The following is a 17,949-nucleotide window of genomic DNA, read 5'->3' as shown; positions in this document are numbered from 1 at the left end:
TCTAGCTCTTCTGGCCCCTCAACCAATGCTATTTGATGCTGTTGTAGCATGTCTTTGATGTTGTCTCTCCATCTTCTTCTACCTCATGTTCTTTGACCTTCTCCTCTTTTTTGTATATGCTTTTTACTATATGGAATTCCAAGACATCCTCTCCAGGTGAGCAAACCAAAGTCATTTTATTCTTCAGTAGTGTGAACCCTGTTATGTCTTGCTTAATTGTTGCACCACCTCTTTTTTGACAGTTTGTAGTCAACCACTCAAGGGATGTGGTGGCTCAGTGGCTAAGACGCTGAGCTTGTCGATTGAAAGGTTGGCAGTTCAGCGGTTCGAATCCCTAGTGTCGCGTAACAGGGTGAGCTCCCGTTACTTGTTACTCCCAGCTTCTGCCAACCTAGCAGTTCGAAAGCACGTAAAAAATGCAAGTAGAAAAATAGGGACCACCTTTGGTGGGAAGGTAACAGTGTTCTGTGCGCCTTTGGCGTTTAGTCATACCGGCCACATGACCATGGAGATGTCTTCAGACAGCACTGGCTCTTCGGCTTTGAAACAGAGATGAGCACCACCCCCCTAGAGTCAGAAACGACTAGCACATACATGCAAGGGGTATCTTTACCTTTACCTTTTTTAAGTCAACCACTCACTCACCTGTCCATTTTGATACTATATACTCCCTCCCAACTTAACTATTAACTTCAAACAAAGACTGTGTTCAAAAGACACATTAAGCCATGTTTAACTTCCCCTCCATTTATATAGGTATGCTAAACCGGGGATGGCTACTTTATAATTCAGAGTGTCTTCCAATACCGAAGCACTTTTTAGGACCATCGATTGCACCAAAATACAGTCATATGCAAACTATTTCATTAATGGCTCAGTCTACAATTTAGCCTTGCTCTACCTGGTTGCCCAATCTGTTGGGATTATACAAATGAACGCTCCCAGAAAAATAAGTATCTTCTCATTTTCCTTATTGAAAGCTACTTTGGGCACAGTTCTATGTGAATTAACATTGTAATAAAAGATAGGCATAATCTGAAATAATTCATGCTTTTCTCTCAGCCCCGAGGAAGCCTTTAAATAGAACCGGCATATGCCTCATTCCTTTATCATCTGGATACCTTTTATTAAAACTCCCTCATTAACCAATTTGCATTTTAATTTTCTACATAAACAACATGTAGAAATCGGTCATGTCTTACCTGTTATTGTTTGAGGTGAGTGAGTATATTTCTCTGCATTTTGAGCAATCTTCTGAAAAGTACAGGAAGGGACACAAGTAAGTCATTCCATTTTCTTGCCACAAAACCTAGCTTTGCACTTCACTTTTTTAATGTGTGTCTGCCAGATTTTCTGATCTATCCAACTTTTTAAATTTTTTCAAGAGAAGTTGGCATCCTGCAAAGAAAAATGCCAGCTTCCAGTATTGGCTTTATTTCCAAATCAAGAGGTCAGAGTCATTTTTAGAAAATGAAACTGGGGAATAACTTCATGCCAGTGCTTTTGAGGCAGACTCAGGGGGGGAAAAATACAAATAAAAGAGGCAGGAGAACGGGGAACATCTTCCGAGAAATGCTAGGAAACTATGGCCAGCATCATCCCTGCCAGCTGGCCTGGTGAAGCAGATGCTGATTGTGTTTCCATGGCTGCTACTGCACGCATATGCAAACCACACACAATAGCCATTTTATGAGTGTGTTTACAAGCTCACATTCCTTTCTTTAGCGTGATTGAAGCGGCGTTGCAACATTGCATTGCAAGCTCTGCCCCTTTAAGGTGTACATGTGATGTCACCCTACACATAGGAAAGAGACATGGTTTGTTTCACAACATTGCTTGTGACATTGTGATCTCCATTAGAGGCTTCTGTGCATCCCCACATTTTCTAACATTTCAAAATGTACCAGCACCAGGAAACAAAAATGAGGATTCCTACCTTTGGAGCATTAAAACAGAAGGATGAGTGATGAGATGAATATATGTTTTTGTTTGATATGTTTTATCAAACAACAGAGGAGAATGTATGTAGCTCAGGATTTAACTATGAAGTCCTTGGTGCTCTCTGAACTTGATTGCTTACTTACCGATATTTCATTACCCAACTATATAAAGTTATCAGTGCTAGGGAATGTGGGATTTTGCTCCACGTTTATATACAATAGGTTGCCCTGCAATAATGGGGGGGGGGGTGATTTTCTCCTTGACTACTGTATGATTTTCTCTAGATTGTTTACCTTGTGTTATCTGGGTGTGGCTGCTGGGAAGGATGTATTCTGGTCTTTTTTGTTTCCTTTTTAGGGTTTTTTTTTTTTTTGTTATCTAAATGTTGTGTAAACCTTGTTTATCTCTATGAGCCTGATAATGGTGGATTTGTCTGAATGTCAACCTTCCAGGAATTCTTTAGCATTTTTTTGATTTGGCTTGGCCTAAAATGGGAACAGTTTTCCAGTTGCAACTGTGGTTGAATTTATCTATATGTTATGTGCCTTTATATTTATTGAAACTTGTAGAAGGAGAAATATTTTAAAATTGGGAATTAGTAGTGTTATCATGAGCTACTATGACTGATTCTTATTAGAGTCTGCATATTAACACCATGCCAATTTGCATGGTACACAAACTTACATTCTCACAATATAGCACCATGGGCTGTCAATTATCAATTCCCTTGTTGGCTACCAAATTTCCTGCCCCGTCTCACTTTTGTTTATTAAAAACAAATAAATGCAATACTTGTATGCTGAAAACTAAAGCACCAAACATAATGTCTTTATTTTCAGTGTCCCAGAATTCTGGGAGTTGGTCCACAAGTCTTAAAGCTGCCAAGTTTGAAGACCTCTGCTCTAGCTGCACCTTTAAATCTCAGATAAATCTTGGACCATGGTTAAACGTTCATGTAGGACCAGGTGAACAGGTGTCTTGTCCACATATGCTTATAACTTGAAGTTTCTCAAACTTACTTACTTCAGGGTGCAATTTTAGACTTTTGTCTTCCTTGAACAATGGCTGGGAGAAGAATTAACCAGTGTCAGAAGCTTTCAGAGCTGGTAAAATATTTGAACAGTGTTGGGTAACATCAGCTTATTCTTCTACCTTTAAAAGGTTGTTCCAAAAGTACAAGCAGGTCTGTTTACAGCAAGGGGACAGAGTCAAATGTCTCCAGACAGCTCCATTAAGCTATCTCCCTTACACGTGTGGGCAAGCTGGTATGTCTCAAAGCTTCCTTGATACTGACTGACATGGACAAAGATAAGGAGATGTTAGCATCTGTTCTCAAAGTCAGCATTCCTCTGCTACTAAAGGCTATTCTGTGAGCTCATAAATCCTGCCCCTCAACTGCAGGTTTCCCTTTGAACATAGCTGCCTGCTGGTTTTCCCCATTAACAGCTACCCCTCGCCTTTGTCTTTCCTCCTTCAATTTTAGATCTCTACACACAAAACACAGCACAACAATTAGCCAACCCCCCAAATTACTTCCCTTTATTAAAAAAAAACAGCTAAAAAGGGGAGAGAACTGATAATGCCCACCCTGGATGATATCGGCATGGAGAAATTAAACATTATTCAAAGAATTGTAGTGGTAGCCCAATTATTATTATTAATTTTACCTGTGTGTCAGTTGTTTTAAATGGAAGTGAGGTAATTTGAGACTAATTGAGCCAAGTAACAGCATGCCACAAACTAATCTAATCAAAATTATTCCTTTTAAATTGTTCCCATGTAGCTCCAGGGGTGCCTGCAGGCTAAATATATAGAAGCTGTATAGAAAGGAGCAATTTTGAAAGGTGGGGGGGAATTGGCAAAGTAAAGGCCTAGTATCTTTTTAACCACCCTCTGACACCTTCATCTTCCTTTTTTTTCTCCCTTTCATTATAAAAGAATGGGGCTCATTGCACTTATCCAAATATACTATGTATAAAGCTTGCTGCTTGCATTTTCAAACTACATTCCTACATTGATCCCACAATTCACTTCTTTTCAGTTTGATCTAGTGGTGAAGGCACCAGATTAGTATCCAGAAGACTGTGAGTTCTAGTGCTGCCTTAAGCATGAAAGCCGGTTGGGTGACTTTGGGCCCATCACACTCTCTCAGCACAAACCACCCTCACAGGGTTGCTGTTGTGGAGAAAGTAGGAGGAGGAAGGAGTAGTAAATATTTCACTGCCTTGTGTTATTTATAAAAAGAATGTTGTATCTTATGATTAATGATTGTAGCTATGATCTATGATATATAACCTACCACTTTGTTGTTGAATGTACATTGAGAGTTTATGCACTGGAGACCAAATTCCTTGTATGTCCAATCACACTTAGCCTATAAAGAATAAAAAAGAAAAAAGGCAGGAGAAAAGTATAGAAATGAATAAAATAAAAATGGTCCGCTTAGCCATGGTTTGTTGACTATACAGCTATTAGCAGAGTTTATACAAACTCTCAGCCATAATACAAATTTGTTCCTTTATGAACAACAGCTGAAGAGAAGTTGAAACAAGATATTTGGCTTCTTTGGGAAGGAAAGCTTATCAGCAGACGTTCCACACCAAGCTTTCATCTTCCCTCTGCTGGCCATCTCTTTTCTCTCTGGGCTGCAGAATGCTACTCTTTTTCTCCCCACCCAAGCCGGCCGGCTAGCCAGACAGACAGGAAGCAACTAACTGGTGAACGGAGCTGCCCATCTCCACTCAAAGAATGGGGGTGGCGGTTTGGGGGGGTGGGTGAGACTACAGAGGGTGTGGGCTGGCCCGGGCTGGCATCTGGGGAGATGTAGAACAACACATCTCTCACACCCAGGAACAGACACTGGGGGGTTTGGTTGAGGGGGGGGCTGAAGGGGCCAGGACCAAGCGAGCACAGCTACTGGTGCGTCAGCTCTGAGTCACTGGAATGCATAAAAGCAAGTGCTGGGAAATCAGGGAGAGGGGCTGACACCGAACCTCTCACCAAGATACTCTGCGCTGCTAGGTAAGTTCAAACAGAGACGGATGGCGAAGAGGAAGCTAGGATAGTTCCCCTTGATTTGGAAGGTGGTGTGTTCGAGGATCTAATCTGGCTAAACGAAAGAGGAGATTGACTCAGGTGGAGCAGATAATAGGGCTGCACAGGTGAGCTCTTCTCACTTCCATGTTCTGCAAGTGTCCCATCTTCTCTTGCTCCAGGCAAGTGGCTGGATGTTACTGGCATTGTTCTCGGCCTCGTGTCCCTCAGGAGAAGAGGACTGAGGCTTGCTTTTTCTGAACAAGAAGTCTGGTGAGATAGTTGATATTGAGGCTTGAGGCTTTACCCACCAGGTTTGTTTCAGTAGAGACAAGTCCAATTTTCGGAGCATTGCAAAAGGGGCTGTAAAATCAATCTTTGGGGCGGGTGGCAAAGTTGTGGCTGCACACCTGGAGGCTGCACAGCATTGTTGTTGAACAACAATCATCCCTTTGGTGCTGGTAGAATCTGTTGTTGACTTTACAACAGTCAATACATTGCTGTAATATCTAAAATGTATTTATTCCAGTGAACACAGAACAAGCTGCCTGCCTTTTTAAATTTAAGGGAATTTACTTTAAAAATGGAGACTTGGGGGGGGGGGTTCTTATACTTATATGCTGTTCAAGAGGTGTATGTATGATTGGCCAGCCACATTGTACAATCCTCTGTTCAGCAGTTTGCCGCCCCCCAAAAAAAGCGTTAGGAGAGTATTGCTTTTACTTTATGATGTGTGGAAGGCCACAGATGTTTCGGAATGAAGAAAGGATGTGCAGTTACACAAAGAATAAACAGGCTGTAATCCATGCCACCACCTTCAATTACAAAGTTTGCTCAAACATTTAGAAGTTTTAAAGTTTATGAGCCCCCAAGAACAGAGTCACAAAACAAAAAGTCTTTTTTCCAAAGAAGGGAAATTTTTGAGAAATTGCAAGGGAGGTTTAGCACAGGATTAAATTATTCAATAGTACAGTAAAGTCAGTTGCATTCCCCAGAACATACTTCTAAATGGATAGTCATATAATATGTGGATGTACATGTCTATAGTCTGAATGAATGTTAATAGAGAGTAAACCATTGGTTAAATAGTAGACAAATCACTTTGGTGTAGTGATAGTAATGTCTGAAATGATATAGGGTTTCCTGCCTGGACAGGGGGTTGGACTAGAAGACCTCCAAGCTCCCTTCCAACTATTCTGTTCTATTCTATTCTATTCTATTCTATTCTATTCTATTCTATTCTATTCTATTCTATTCTATTCTTCTAGAAATTGGGAGTGCGTGACTTCTAGTCCTGTCTTAGGCATGAAAGCCAGCTGGTTGACTTTGGGTCAGTCACTCTTCCTCAGCCCACCTTATTTCCTTTTTGTTCACTCATATACATGTAGGTGTATGTATGAAGATGTAGGGTGATTCAATTCACTCTCGCATGGTTGTTTATTGTGGGGAAAATAGGAGGGAGAAGTATTGTGTGTGTTCATCACTTTGAGCTATTTATAAAAGTAATAAAGGCAGGATAAAACTCTAATAAATAAAAAGTAGCCATCTGAATGGTGGTGAACATCTATCTGCCACTTAAGAGAGTCTCTGGCTGGATTTCAAGACCAAATCCAGCTGCATTGTATCCTCTTCCCGCTATAAGGTCAGATTCTTATGATATTTTAATGAATGGACATTGTAAAATAGTGGGTACTTCCATGGGAATTAGGGACGCGGTGGCTCAGTGGCTAAGATGCTGAGCTTGTCGATTGAAAGGTCAGCAGTTCAGCGCTTAGAATCCCTAGTGCCGCGTAACGGAGTGAGCTCCCGTTACTTGTCCCAGCTTCTGCCAACCTAGCAGTTCAAAAGCACAAAAAAAATGCAAGTAGAAAAATAGGGACCACCTTTGGTGGGAAGGTAACAGTGTTCCGTGCGCCCTTGGCATTTAGTCATGCCGGCCACATGACCATGGAGACGTCTTCGGACAGCGCTGGCTCTTTTTTGAAACGAAGATGAGCATCGCACCCTCGGGTTAGAAACAACCAGCACATATGTGTGAGGGAAACCTTTACTTTATTATGGGAATTAATTATTGATAGTAGTCAATATTGTTTTCCTCTCTTAGCCCATCCTTTGAAAACAGCTCCCTCTTCATACCCAAGGTGCTTTTAAAGGACCACAATGTCCAGCTTCCTGGCCTGTGTAGTTTTGCTTGTCAGAATCATCACAGCTAGGCCCACAGAGAAGGCAAGTCCTGCCATACCAGAAGATGTGAAGGCCCCATTCCTGCTGATTCAGCAGAATGTCTGGGAGGAAAACATAAACCTTACTAGCTTGCCTTGTGAGGAGCTGAGGAACCAGACAGCAATCATCTTGCACGTCCAGAATCAAAATCTCACTTCCTTCCCTAAATGTCTGCCGGAGCTTTTGGAACATCTGGATTTGAATGTCAATCTTTTGCCAGAATTAAATAGCCAAGATGTGGCTTATCTGCCCAAACTGCGAATCCTCTCCCTGAGACAGAATCAGATCCAAAAGGTGATATGGGGGACTGGAAATCTCAGCCATCTACAGTTCTTAGATCTGAGCTTCAATTTGCTCTCGATTGTACCTTCCTGCATTACTTCTTCTTTGGACAATCTGAGGTGGTTGTCTTTAGCGGGAAACCCTATCAGAGAGATCCAGCCGTTTGCCTTCTCCTGCTATCCTCAGCTGCATTTCCTGAACTTGTCATCCACATGGCTGGGAAAAGATGGGGAAATGGGGATTCCGGAATCTGCTTTTGCGATGAACTTGTCCCACCATCCAAAGTCTACTGAAGAAGCCAGAAAAGCTCCGATCAACATCCTTGACCTCAGTGCAACCTTTCTGGAGAGGAGTAAGTGTCAAAGTCTAACTGGAAAAATAACATCTCATCAAATTGGGTGGGATGGGAGAGATGTGTGTAAAATTTGGTTGTAAAGTTTTCTAAACTCTGACTGAAGACTTTGGCAAAACATGGTCTTTCCCAAAGTTGTAACTTCTAGGTATGCTAAAGTACTAATCTTACCTTGCCTGGGGATAATGGGCGATCCATAATATAGTTGCATTCAGTTTTCATTAGAATTCGCATTCCAGTGCTAAAATCTGAATATATAGACAATATATAGACAAGGATTTCCCATTTGAGGGATTTCTTTAACTTTTTCAAGACAAAACAATAATAATCATTAATTTGTACAAATGATATTATTATTATTATTATTTTAAAAGATCCCTAATATACTATTTACAATTAAAGATTTACAATAAATCTGCAGAACTACTCAAAAGTAATGTTCAATGAGACTTTCAGGAAAGTTTAGGAAAGTACCATCTAGTTTCACTTTTAAAAACCAAGAATGGGTAAATTTAGTATTCCAGCTCCCAGATATTTTTTCCTCCTGATGCCTATATTTTAGGAGTTTTAGAAACAATTTGTATATTTGTACTTTTACAGTTGCTTACTGTAAATTGTGTTTCTCATTTACAATACAGAACAGAATAAGCAACGTGGGGTCAAGAGGTAGTTTGAATTACATTTCCACAGCCCTGTCCACCATGTTCACTTGTGAATGTTAGAATCTAGGCAATTATTGGAAGGTTCTTGGCAGGGATGTCTGATTTGATCCAGATATTATCCTTGGTTGAAGAACTTCCAAGCTGTCTATTCTCCAAAGTGTATTTTGATATGATGATTATGATTAAGCATCATTAATATCAATCAGCACACTAATAATTATTCAAAAGTTCTCTATCTACCTCAAATATAAAGTAAGGAGACAGAAAGACCTTAGAACCAATTCCTCCTTCACAGAATTATTTCTGTTTTATTCTGGTTGCAAAATAGTCTGCTTTTAAAATATTGTCAGGCACAGATGACTGAACATACAATTCCCTGGAGCAGAAATAAGGAAGGGGATATCCTCCAGGGCAGGGGTCTCCAACCTTGGCAACTTTAAGACTTGTGGACTTCAACTCCCAGAATTCCTCAGCCAGCAAAGTTGGCTGAGGAGTTCTGGGAGTTGAAGTCCACAAGTCTTAAAGTTGCCAAGGTTGGAGACCCCTGTTCCAGGAGAGTATTGATTAGAAATTCCACTGGGAAATTCAGCATCTTGAGGTCCACAGGTCCCACCGGTGCCTTCAAGTCAGTATCGCCTTAAGTCTGTCCCTTGTTTGATCTGACCTCCTCCTCCTCCTTCTTCTTCCCAGTTCACGAGGACTGGATCAAAGATCTGCCACAGCTCACCTCCTTCTACCTAACACAAATGCCCAAGCTAAGAAGACTGGATCCAGCTGTCTTCCACAATCTGCCCATGCTAAGAGAATTGAACTGCCAAGATTCCCATGCACTAAGTCTAGTGGAAACCGAGTCGTTCCACCACATACCTCATGTGGCCTCCCTAATATTTAAAAAGTAAGCTTTCCTGTGTCTACTTATTAGCAGGGGTCTATCTTAATTGAGCTTTCAATTGCTTTCTTCTAAACCTGTTGGGCTACAAGGTCAGTTTTGTTTAGCCAATTGACTGTATAGATTGGAGATGAGAATTTGTTGGACTGACATATCTACAGGACATCAGATTGGATGAAGCTCATCACAACCCTCCTTCTATGAATTGACTTCATTCCTTAATCTATTAAGTGAAATTTGTAACGATAATTGATTCAGCTATAAGGATATAGTTCAATCAATCATCTGGTATTTTTCATCATAATATGCTCTTGTAAAAATGTTCCAGTATTGATGGAAAATAAGTTATTTTTGATTTTTATCGAGCATAAAGAAAAAATGGTAACTCTCATTGCCGGGATGGAATCTCCTTTGGTATGCATTACTAAAGAGAAACCATACTTCATTTTATAATTGTCTCTCCAGCAATCTCCAGCCACCTGGGCTTCATAGGCTCAAAATAAATCCCAAACAGAAATTTCATGGGAAGACTTGCTTTTCATATCAGAAAATCAAGGAGGCAGCAGAGTGGACAGATGTATAACCAAGAGAAGAAAAAAAAGATTGTACATAATACAATCTCCCTCCACCATTTATGACAATAAAGCAAACAAATACAGGTGGTCCTTGACTTACGACCACAACTGAACCCAAAATTTCTGTTCCTAAGCAAGACAGTTATTAAGTGAGTTTTGTCCTGTTTTACGACCTTTCTTGCCACCGTTGTGAAGTGAATCACTGCAATTGTTAAGTCAGTAACACAGTTGTTAAATGAGTCTGGCTTCCCCATTGACTTTGCTTATCAGGTGGTCACAAAAGGGGCTCACATGACCCTGGGACACTGCGACCGTCATAAATATGAGCCAGTTGCTAAGTGTCCAAATTTTGATCATGTCACCCTGGGGATGCTGCAGTGGTCGTAAGTGTGAAAAACGGTCATTAAGTCACTTTTTTCCGTGCCATTGTGACTTTGGTCACTAAATGAAGTGTTAAGTCAAGGACCACCTGTAATGTAGATATTCAATAGCTTGCTTATTGCTTATTGCTTTGCTTTGCTTTGCTTTGCTCTGCTCTGCTCTGCTCTGCTCTGCTTTGCTTTGCTTTGCTTCTTTGCTTCTTTGCTTGTTATTTGTTATTTACTTGTTTATTTGTTTATTTTCCTAGCTGTAACTTGAGCAACTTCAGTCCATGGAATCTCACTTCATCACACACCCTCTCCGTCAACCTCTATGGAAATCCTTTGGTTTGTCATTGTGAAATTTCTTGGTTGCTGTCAAACCCTAATACAGTTGTTCTACAGAGGTAAGAAGCGTTATAAGAATGAAGATAACTCCAGTTTCGGGGCCAAATCAGCTTTTAAAAGGATAGGAGTTGTGTAACAAGGGGTCCAAAGGCATTTAATGCTGTCATTAACTGTTGTGTGGATTTTTAATTTAAAAATTAAAAAAAAATTCTTGAATCAGCAAGATCTAAAAGAAGATAGAAAAGTAAACAGTAATATATACCAAAGGCAAATTTATGAGTTTCATTTTAGAAAAACCCATCACATCTTATATTTTCCATACCTATTTTGCCATTTTTGAAAGGTTATAGGGGTCATATTTAAAAACTAACGTAACTCTCAGATAGGGGCGCATAGGCCCATCAGTTGTAATTTGGTTCTCATCAGCAACTTGCACAGTGACAAACAGACTGAGCACTGGTATATTTCACATTAAACGGGGTGTAAATCGCAGGTGTCAAACTCATGGTGTCACATTGCACATATCGTGATGTTTTTCCCTTCACGGAGTTGGAGTGGGCGTGGCCTGCATGTGCCACATCTGGCCTGTGGGCTGCCACTTTGACATCCCTTGTGTAGATGATAAGGAACTAGAGACTAAAGTTAGTCAATCAAATCCACCAAAGATCCAGAACTCACTCTGATTCAGGGGTGAAATCCAGCAGGTTCTGACAGGTTCTGGAGAACTGGTAGTGGAAATTTTGAGTAGTTCGGAGAACCAGCAAATGCCACCTCTGTCTGGCCCCAGAATGGGGTGGGAATGGGGATTTTGCAGTATCCTTCCCCTGCCACGCTTACCAAGCCATGCCCACCAAGCCATAGCACACCTACCAAGCCACGCCCACAGAACCAGTAATAAAAAAAATTGGATTTCACCACTGCTCTGATTCCTCCTATTTCCTCAGAGCACAAGATAGTCATAACATAATAAGGTAAGAGGCAAAGCTGAACTTTTGCACTGGAACGAGAATGCTAAAAACCATTCATCCAAAATGCAGAAACACAAATGAGGGATATAGAACTACAGTGGTATTTTACGTGTTACATCTTTCTTCTACCTCATAGCACACCTTGATTGATTTGGTCTCTTACTATCTTGTTTCAGGGCATCAGACACCATGTGCTATTTTTCTCCAGGAGATAAAGAAACATCTTCATCTATGTTGTTATCCAAACTCTATGATCAGTGTCAAACTCAGACAACCACGCATTCGACCTTGTCTTTGGTTCAAGGAAAACTATACCACACCCTTACCAGCATCACTACAGAAATATTGGCCAATTCTAGTACATTACTTCAAAAGTCTCTCAGTGATTCCTTCATCCCTCATAGCACATCTTTTACCTGGAGAGAATTAACAAGGAAGGATCCAAGTAAGACAGACATTCTTGCTTACAAAGAGCAAGCAGTTTATCGATCTACTGAGCACCCACTGACTACTGCACCTCTTACTACAGAGTTCTCAGCAATCCCAGGAAAATTCTCTACTGAGCATCCTGAAGTGAGCACAACTGAAACGAATGAAAGGGAAGAAGATCCCACAACACCGCACCAATCTACTTTACACAGTTTTACAACTGAAGTGACAGGAACATCTTCTTTCGAAGTTTCCAGTGATTTGTTCATTTCATACAGTAAAGCAGATTCAAACGAGAATGATCTAAGCCTTCAGGATTCCACCAAATCTACCTCCCTTCCAAATCTTGCATCTACTAATAGTCTACCGGATTATACAGATGACTATGATTATGAAAACAGGCAAGTGGCATCTGTAGCCCAGGCCGTGGAGTTGTGTGATTATGATCCATGCAGGCATCTCCAGAAGCCTTGTGTTGATCTCCAAAAGTTGTCTTCCTGCTTGTGCCCAGGCATGTCGGATGAATTCACCATCCCAGATCCGCCAAGATTTCATGAAGTATCTGAAATGAGGGACACTTCAGCCCAGATCCACTGGTGCTCCCCAAATTCTGCAGTAAGATTCTACCAGCTTGCTTACCGTCCTAAAAGCAGCAAAAAGAATTATACAAATTCTGGAGAAATTTATGCCACCGCTAGGCGATACACTCTGTCTAACCTTCTTCCTGGTTCTACCTACCAGGTGTGTATAATTGCCTGGAACAAGGCAGGATCAAGCCGAACTACAGGCTGGGATGAGCATAATCCTCCATGCAGTACCTTTGTCACAAAGTCCAGCTACACATCTATCTTTGTGGCTCTGTGCGCAACAAGTGGGCTCTTTCTCATAGCTACCATATTACTGTCAGTATGCCTGTGCAAAAAATACAAGACACCACACATAGAGCAATATAGCACACATCTAGTATCTTATAAAAATCCTGCTTTTGATTATTCCATAAAATAAATCAGGGTAATGAGACTGGCATAAATATAAGCCATTGTTGTAAACTGTTTACTCATTGTGATGATTTTTTTCCCCCTCTTCCTCCTCCTAATTTTTTCCCCCCAAAAAAGTTAGAGGAATTTTTTTTTCAATTGTTTTGCTTTAGTATTGCTTTCTCCTTGTGAAATTTCTTCTCCAATTGAAGCAATCAGAAATTATTTTCAATATTTAAAACTATGAAGAATAGGAAACAACTACCACAAATCCTCAAAATTCAGGCTATTTTTAGGAGGAGAAAACACTTAATCCAGTATTTAATCCAATTTAATCCAATTAGCAGAAACATCAGACTTGCCAGCAGGAATGAGAACCTGATTTTTCTCTGTCCTCTTGAAGCTGCCACTATGTCTGCTCTTTGGGGGGAGTCCCTCAATTCTCTCGAGTGGATTTGATGGGAGACTGCTAAATGTTGGTTGGCCAAGACCCATTGGATATGAAAATTTTCATGGACCAAAAAGTGTTATCTGTTTAAAATGGATTTTACAGGATAACGTCATATGAGTGTTACAATGCCGTAGTGAGAAAGGTCATCCAAGGATATAAAAATACCTCCTATGCTACATATTTCATGGAACTCAAAAACTTTCATTCCTTCCCATCTTTCCCTATTGTGTCAGATTGGATGTTTATGTACTCATAACAACTTATTTGTGCTATGGGAAGTGCCTCCATATGCATAAATCCACTATACTACCTTCACTCAGCAGTGAATATGTTTTGAGCAGTGACATCTAAGCAGGCTGCCAAGGGAGGATGGGGTATCATTATGAAAATATTTGGCATTGTTGCTTCCAAACAGGACGAAATGGTCAGATTTTAACAGATGAAAGTTGTCCGTTTCACTTGGATGTTCTACTTGTTTATTGTAAGTAGATAGTAGATCTTCCTTTTCCTCATCAGATCTGATCTATTGTCAATAGTGTATTCTGCTTGCCGGGACCAGGGATCCCAAATGTAGATTCAGGTCCATCCAAAGACCTGAGGATGCTGAATGCCACATCACAAACTGTAGGTGAAACCAGAAAGGAAACCCACAAAGAATAAGAAAGATTAATCTGATAGTCCTGGACTTGCAAACATTTATTTAGTGATCGCTGGAAGTTGCCACAGCACTGAAAAAAGTGATGTGACAGTTTTTCACATAACCATAGCAGCATCCCTATGTCAAGTGATCAAAATTCGAACACTTGGCAACTCAGCTGCAGTGTCCCTGGGTCATATGATCACCTTTTGCAATCTTCTAACAAGCAAAGTCAAGGGGAAAGCACAATCTTAAGTATTTCACTTGAACAGTAGACCAGATTACATAATTGCTTTAGCTAGCTGCACTCTTGACTTACACAATTATTATTTTCAGAAATATTTTTGAGGGGGAGGCCCCAAATGTTTATATTATAGGACTCTCCAATATAAAGGCCATATTTTGAGAAAAACTAGTCTTCCTTCTAATTTCAGTGTTTAAAAATAAATCTTAATTGTTTTCAGTGGGGCTTACTCTTAAAAAGTATATAAAGAATTCTAGAAAAAGGCATAATATCTGAGCACTCTGCTCAGGAAGCATGTCCTATTAAACTTTCAAATAAATACGTTTAGGTTTAAGCTGTAAGCATAATTTCTTTACCGAAATCACTTAAAAGTCAGAATGTTTATCTTCTCCAACAGATTTAATTTATGTATGTGATCTCTGCCTTAAATTCCAGGGTGAACCTGAAATGTAGGAATCAGTATTTTTTAAAAAATTCTGAATTTTGTTTAAAAAAAGAAAAAATTGCACCCCAATTTTTGCCTTCCTAATTTAAATTTGTTTTCTTAAATTCCAAATGAAATTATTTCATCTTCTTAGTGAAGAGGTAAATGTTTATACAAAGTTCCTTTCAAACTAGAATGTATTATTTGTGGCATTTATTAAAAGATCAACTGTGCAACTTGCTATTTTCAGTCATTTATATACTTCTGTCAGTGATAAAATATTAAATATTTTGTAACATACATTTATTCCTTGCACATTTTAGACATGAAAGAATCTGTCAAGTTTGCACAATGTGTAGGAAAATAAATCAAAGGTTTAGAAATTTTAAGCACTACAATCTCTGTACAATAAATGTGTATTCAGAGAAGCCAATTTAATGTCTTATTCTACCTGAATTATCCTAAAAAACATAATTCATTGTTATAGAATAAGATTTTAAATATCATTTTCTCATGATTTCACGTATCTATTTGTTTCATTTGGTATGGAAAGTGTTGTGTCAATGAGAGATTAAACAGATGATGATCAGATAGTCGACAGATAATTCTGGCAAGAAAATGAAGAACCAAAATAAGAAAGTTAGGCAGCATAGAGCAATTAATTTTTCTGCTTAGATCCAATTCCAGCTGCTAGAAGAGATCAGGGTGGCACAAAGAACACTGTGAATAATTGTGAACATGCAGATAGCGCCTTTGTTGGGAATTTTAATCAGCATACAGATAGTCCTCCACTTACAATTGAGCCCAAAATTTACCTTAAGTGAGACATTTGTTAAGTGAGTTTTGCCCCATTTTACAACCTTTCTTGCCACAGTTGCTAAGTGAATTACCTTCAGTTGATAAATTAGCAACCTGGTTGTTAAGGGAATCTGGCTTCCCTATTGACTGTGTTTGTCAGAAGCTCGCAAAAGGGAATCGCATGACCTTGGCACACAGCAATAGTCGTAAGTATGAAACAGTTGCCAAGCATCTGAATGTTGATCACATGATCATGGGGATGCTGCAAACTGTGCAAAAATGGTCGTAAGTCACTTTTTTCAGTGTTGTTGTAACTTTGAATGGTCAGTAACTGAGTTGTTGTAAGTCGAGGACTACCTGTATTTTAAACCTGGTTGCACAACTTTCTCTTGACCAAGTGCCACTAACGGCATGCCAAGGACTATATCCCTAAAAGGCCTGGGAACCAGGGTAAAGACTAAATGGTTTTATTGCCAGTTAAATTGATGTAAAATATGCATGAGAAATACAAGAGATGCTTAGAATTGGAAGTATTAAATTTGTTATCATTTAGAGGCCGGGCTAAAGAAACCGGCTTTAAATCAGGGGTGAAATGCTCCCGGTTCGGACCGGATTGCCCGATCCAGTAGCGATGGCAGCAGGTGGTTCGGAGAACCGGTAGCAAAAATCTCTACCCCCCCACCTCCACCATGCCCAACAGAGCTGTACGATCATCAAAGTTGTTTTTTTTTTTTTTTTTACTTTTCAAAGCATTTTTTCTACAACTTCTTCCGACTAAAAATGCTTTTAAAAGTAAAAAAAAAAAGCCTCTGATGATCGCGTGGGTCAGTTGGGATCCTCAGAGGCTTTTCGAAGCATTTTTTTCTACAACCTCTTGGCTGAAGAGGTGGTTAAAAAAATGCTTTAAAAAGTCTCTGACGATCCCAGCTGAGTTGCCTGATCAGCAGAGGCTTTTCAGAGCATTAGAAAAAATGCTTTGAAAAGTTTAAAAAAAAAAATTGGCCACACCCACCCAGTCGCATTACCTCACCACCACCAAGCCACGCCCACAGAACCGGTAATAACAAATTTTACATTTCACCTCTGCTTTAAATGCACAGGACAAGGCTGCCTCTTAAGAAGTGGAGCCTTTGAAAAGTAAAGCATCTTAGAAAGGGCCTCTCCTGGAGATTTTAATATGAGAGTCGGGCACAAAGTCATTTACAGACTTAAACTTTATATCCTCTTATCAGCTTAAAGACTCTTGATATGGACTTCCTATGTTGTGGTCATTGTACATCATTCAGCAACCTACCAAATCTTTTTGCACAGATTATGACAATGTGAGGGACACTATGGCAGCACCAGCCACTGTCATGCTTGAAAAGGGTTCATGCAACACAATTAGATGCAGTGAAATCGTTTAAAGGATTTATTTTGAAAGTGCAAAGGCAATGACTGCAGACAAACATGCATACCATTCATTTTCAAACTTCTTGCATTTTGGCATTGGCAACATTTATGCTTATCTGGTTGAAATAATATATTTCTGTGGTTGTGTAGCATATCGCCTATTTTGTCTTAATGAAATAGGGGGGAAAACGTTATATACTGCAATACAATCAGATTGCAGCAGCCTGATTTTGTATAAACCATCAAAAATATTTTCAGCATACAAACTTTATAAAATTTAGATATATAAAACGTATTTTAAAAATATCCTATAATGCATAGAATATCCCAACCATTTAAACTCTCTCCCTTCATTTCTAAAGCAAAACCATTTCTACTGAGCGCAATATTTAACGCAATATTTTCACATTTACTTTCAGCCTAGCAAGTATTTTTATATTCAGGTAATTGCTTATCACATATGAAACATTATTTGTTTGCACGTACTTAAGTGTGTCTGATCCAATTCTGCAACATCTCAAACAGGTCATTAAAAGAAAAAAAGCTTAAATTCTGCTATTGTGGATACTGGAACTAAATATACACAATTTTAATCCTTTGTTTTGATTCCTGTACTTAATCAAATGGGCAAAATATTAGTATCACATATACAGTAGCTTTTGTCCTAACTTCCTATGTTTTAACAAATATCACACTTGATATTTGCAACAGATTTGCAAACTTCTTCTGACAGAAACCTCAACATCTTATTCATGTCAGCCGGATCAAAGAAGGACCTTCCTTGTTTTACTTTTAATACCCATTTCTTTAGCTGTCTGGTATTATGGCAAAAGATAGCTGTCAGATAATGGTACCTGCTTACCATACCGATGAGAAATATTAGTGCTTGCATAAAACTTTTCCAAAGAAATCTGCAGTACAGTTTAAATTTATTAAAAGCCATAATATTTTCCCTTCCACTGACA

The 17,949-nt window shown here is 39.5% G+C and overlaps 1 protein-coding gene across 1 annotated transcript; it reads left to right on the top strand.

Moving 5' to 3' along the window:
• Nucleotides 1-7,134: 7,134 nt before the first annotated feature.
• Nucleotides 7,135-13,066, top strand: LRRN4 (leucine rich repeat neuronal 4). The gene is made up of 4 exons (XM_070956235.1): nucleotides 7,135-7,831; nucleotides 9,184-9,388; nucleotides 10,586-10,723; nucleotides 11,809-13,066. The coding sequence occupies exons 1-4, from the start codon at nucleotides 7,135-7,137 to the stop codon at nucleotides 13,064-13,066; spliced, it is 2,298 nt and encodes a 765-aa protein (XP_070812336.1).
• Nucleotides 13,067-17,949: the final 4,883 nt, after the last annotated feature.

The sequence above is a fragment of the Pituophis catenifer genome, unplaced genomic scaffold (assembly GCF_029215685.1).
Source record: "Pituophis catenifer annectens isolate HBS135680 unplaced genomic scaffold, rPitCat1.0.hap2 SCAF_1, whole genome shotgun sequence".
In the NCBI taxonomy this organism is placed as follows: Eukaryota; Metazoa; Chordata; class Lepidosauria; order Squamata; family Colubridae; genus Pituophis; species Pituophis catenifer.
Note: the sequence above shows the minus strand (reverse complement) of the source record. Positions and strands in the feature narration are given on the sequence as shown.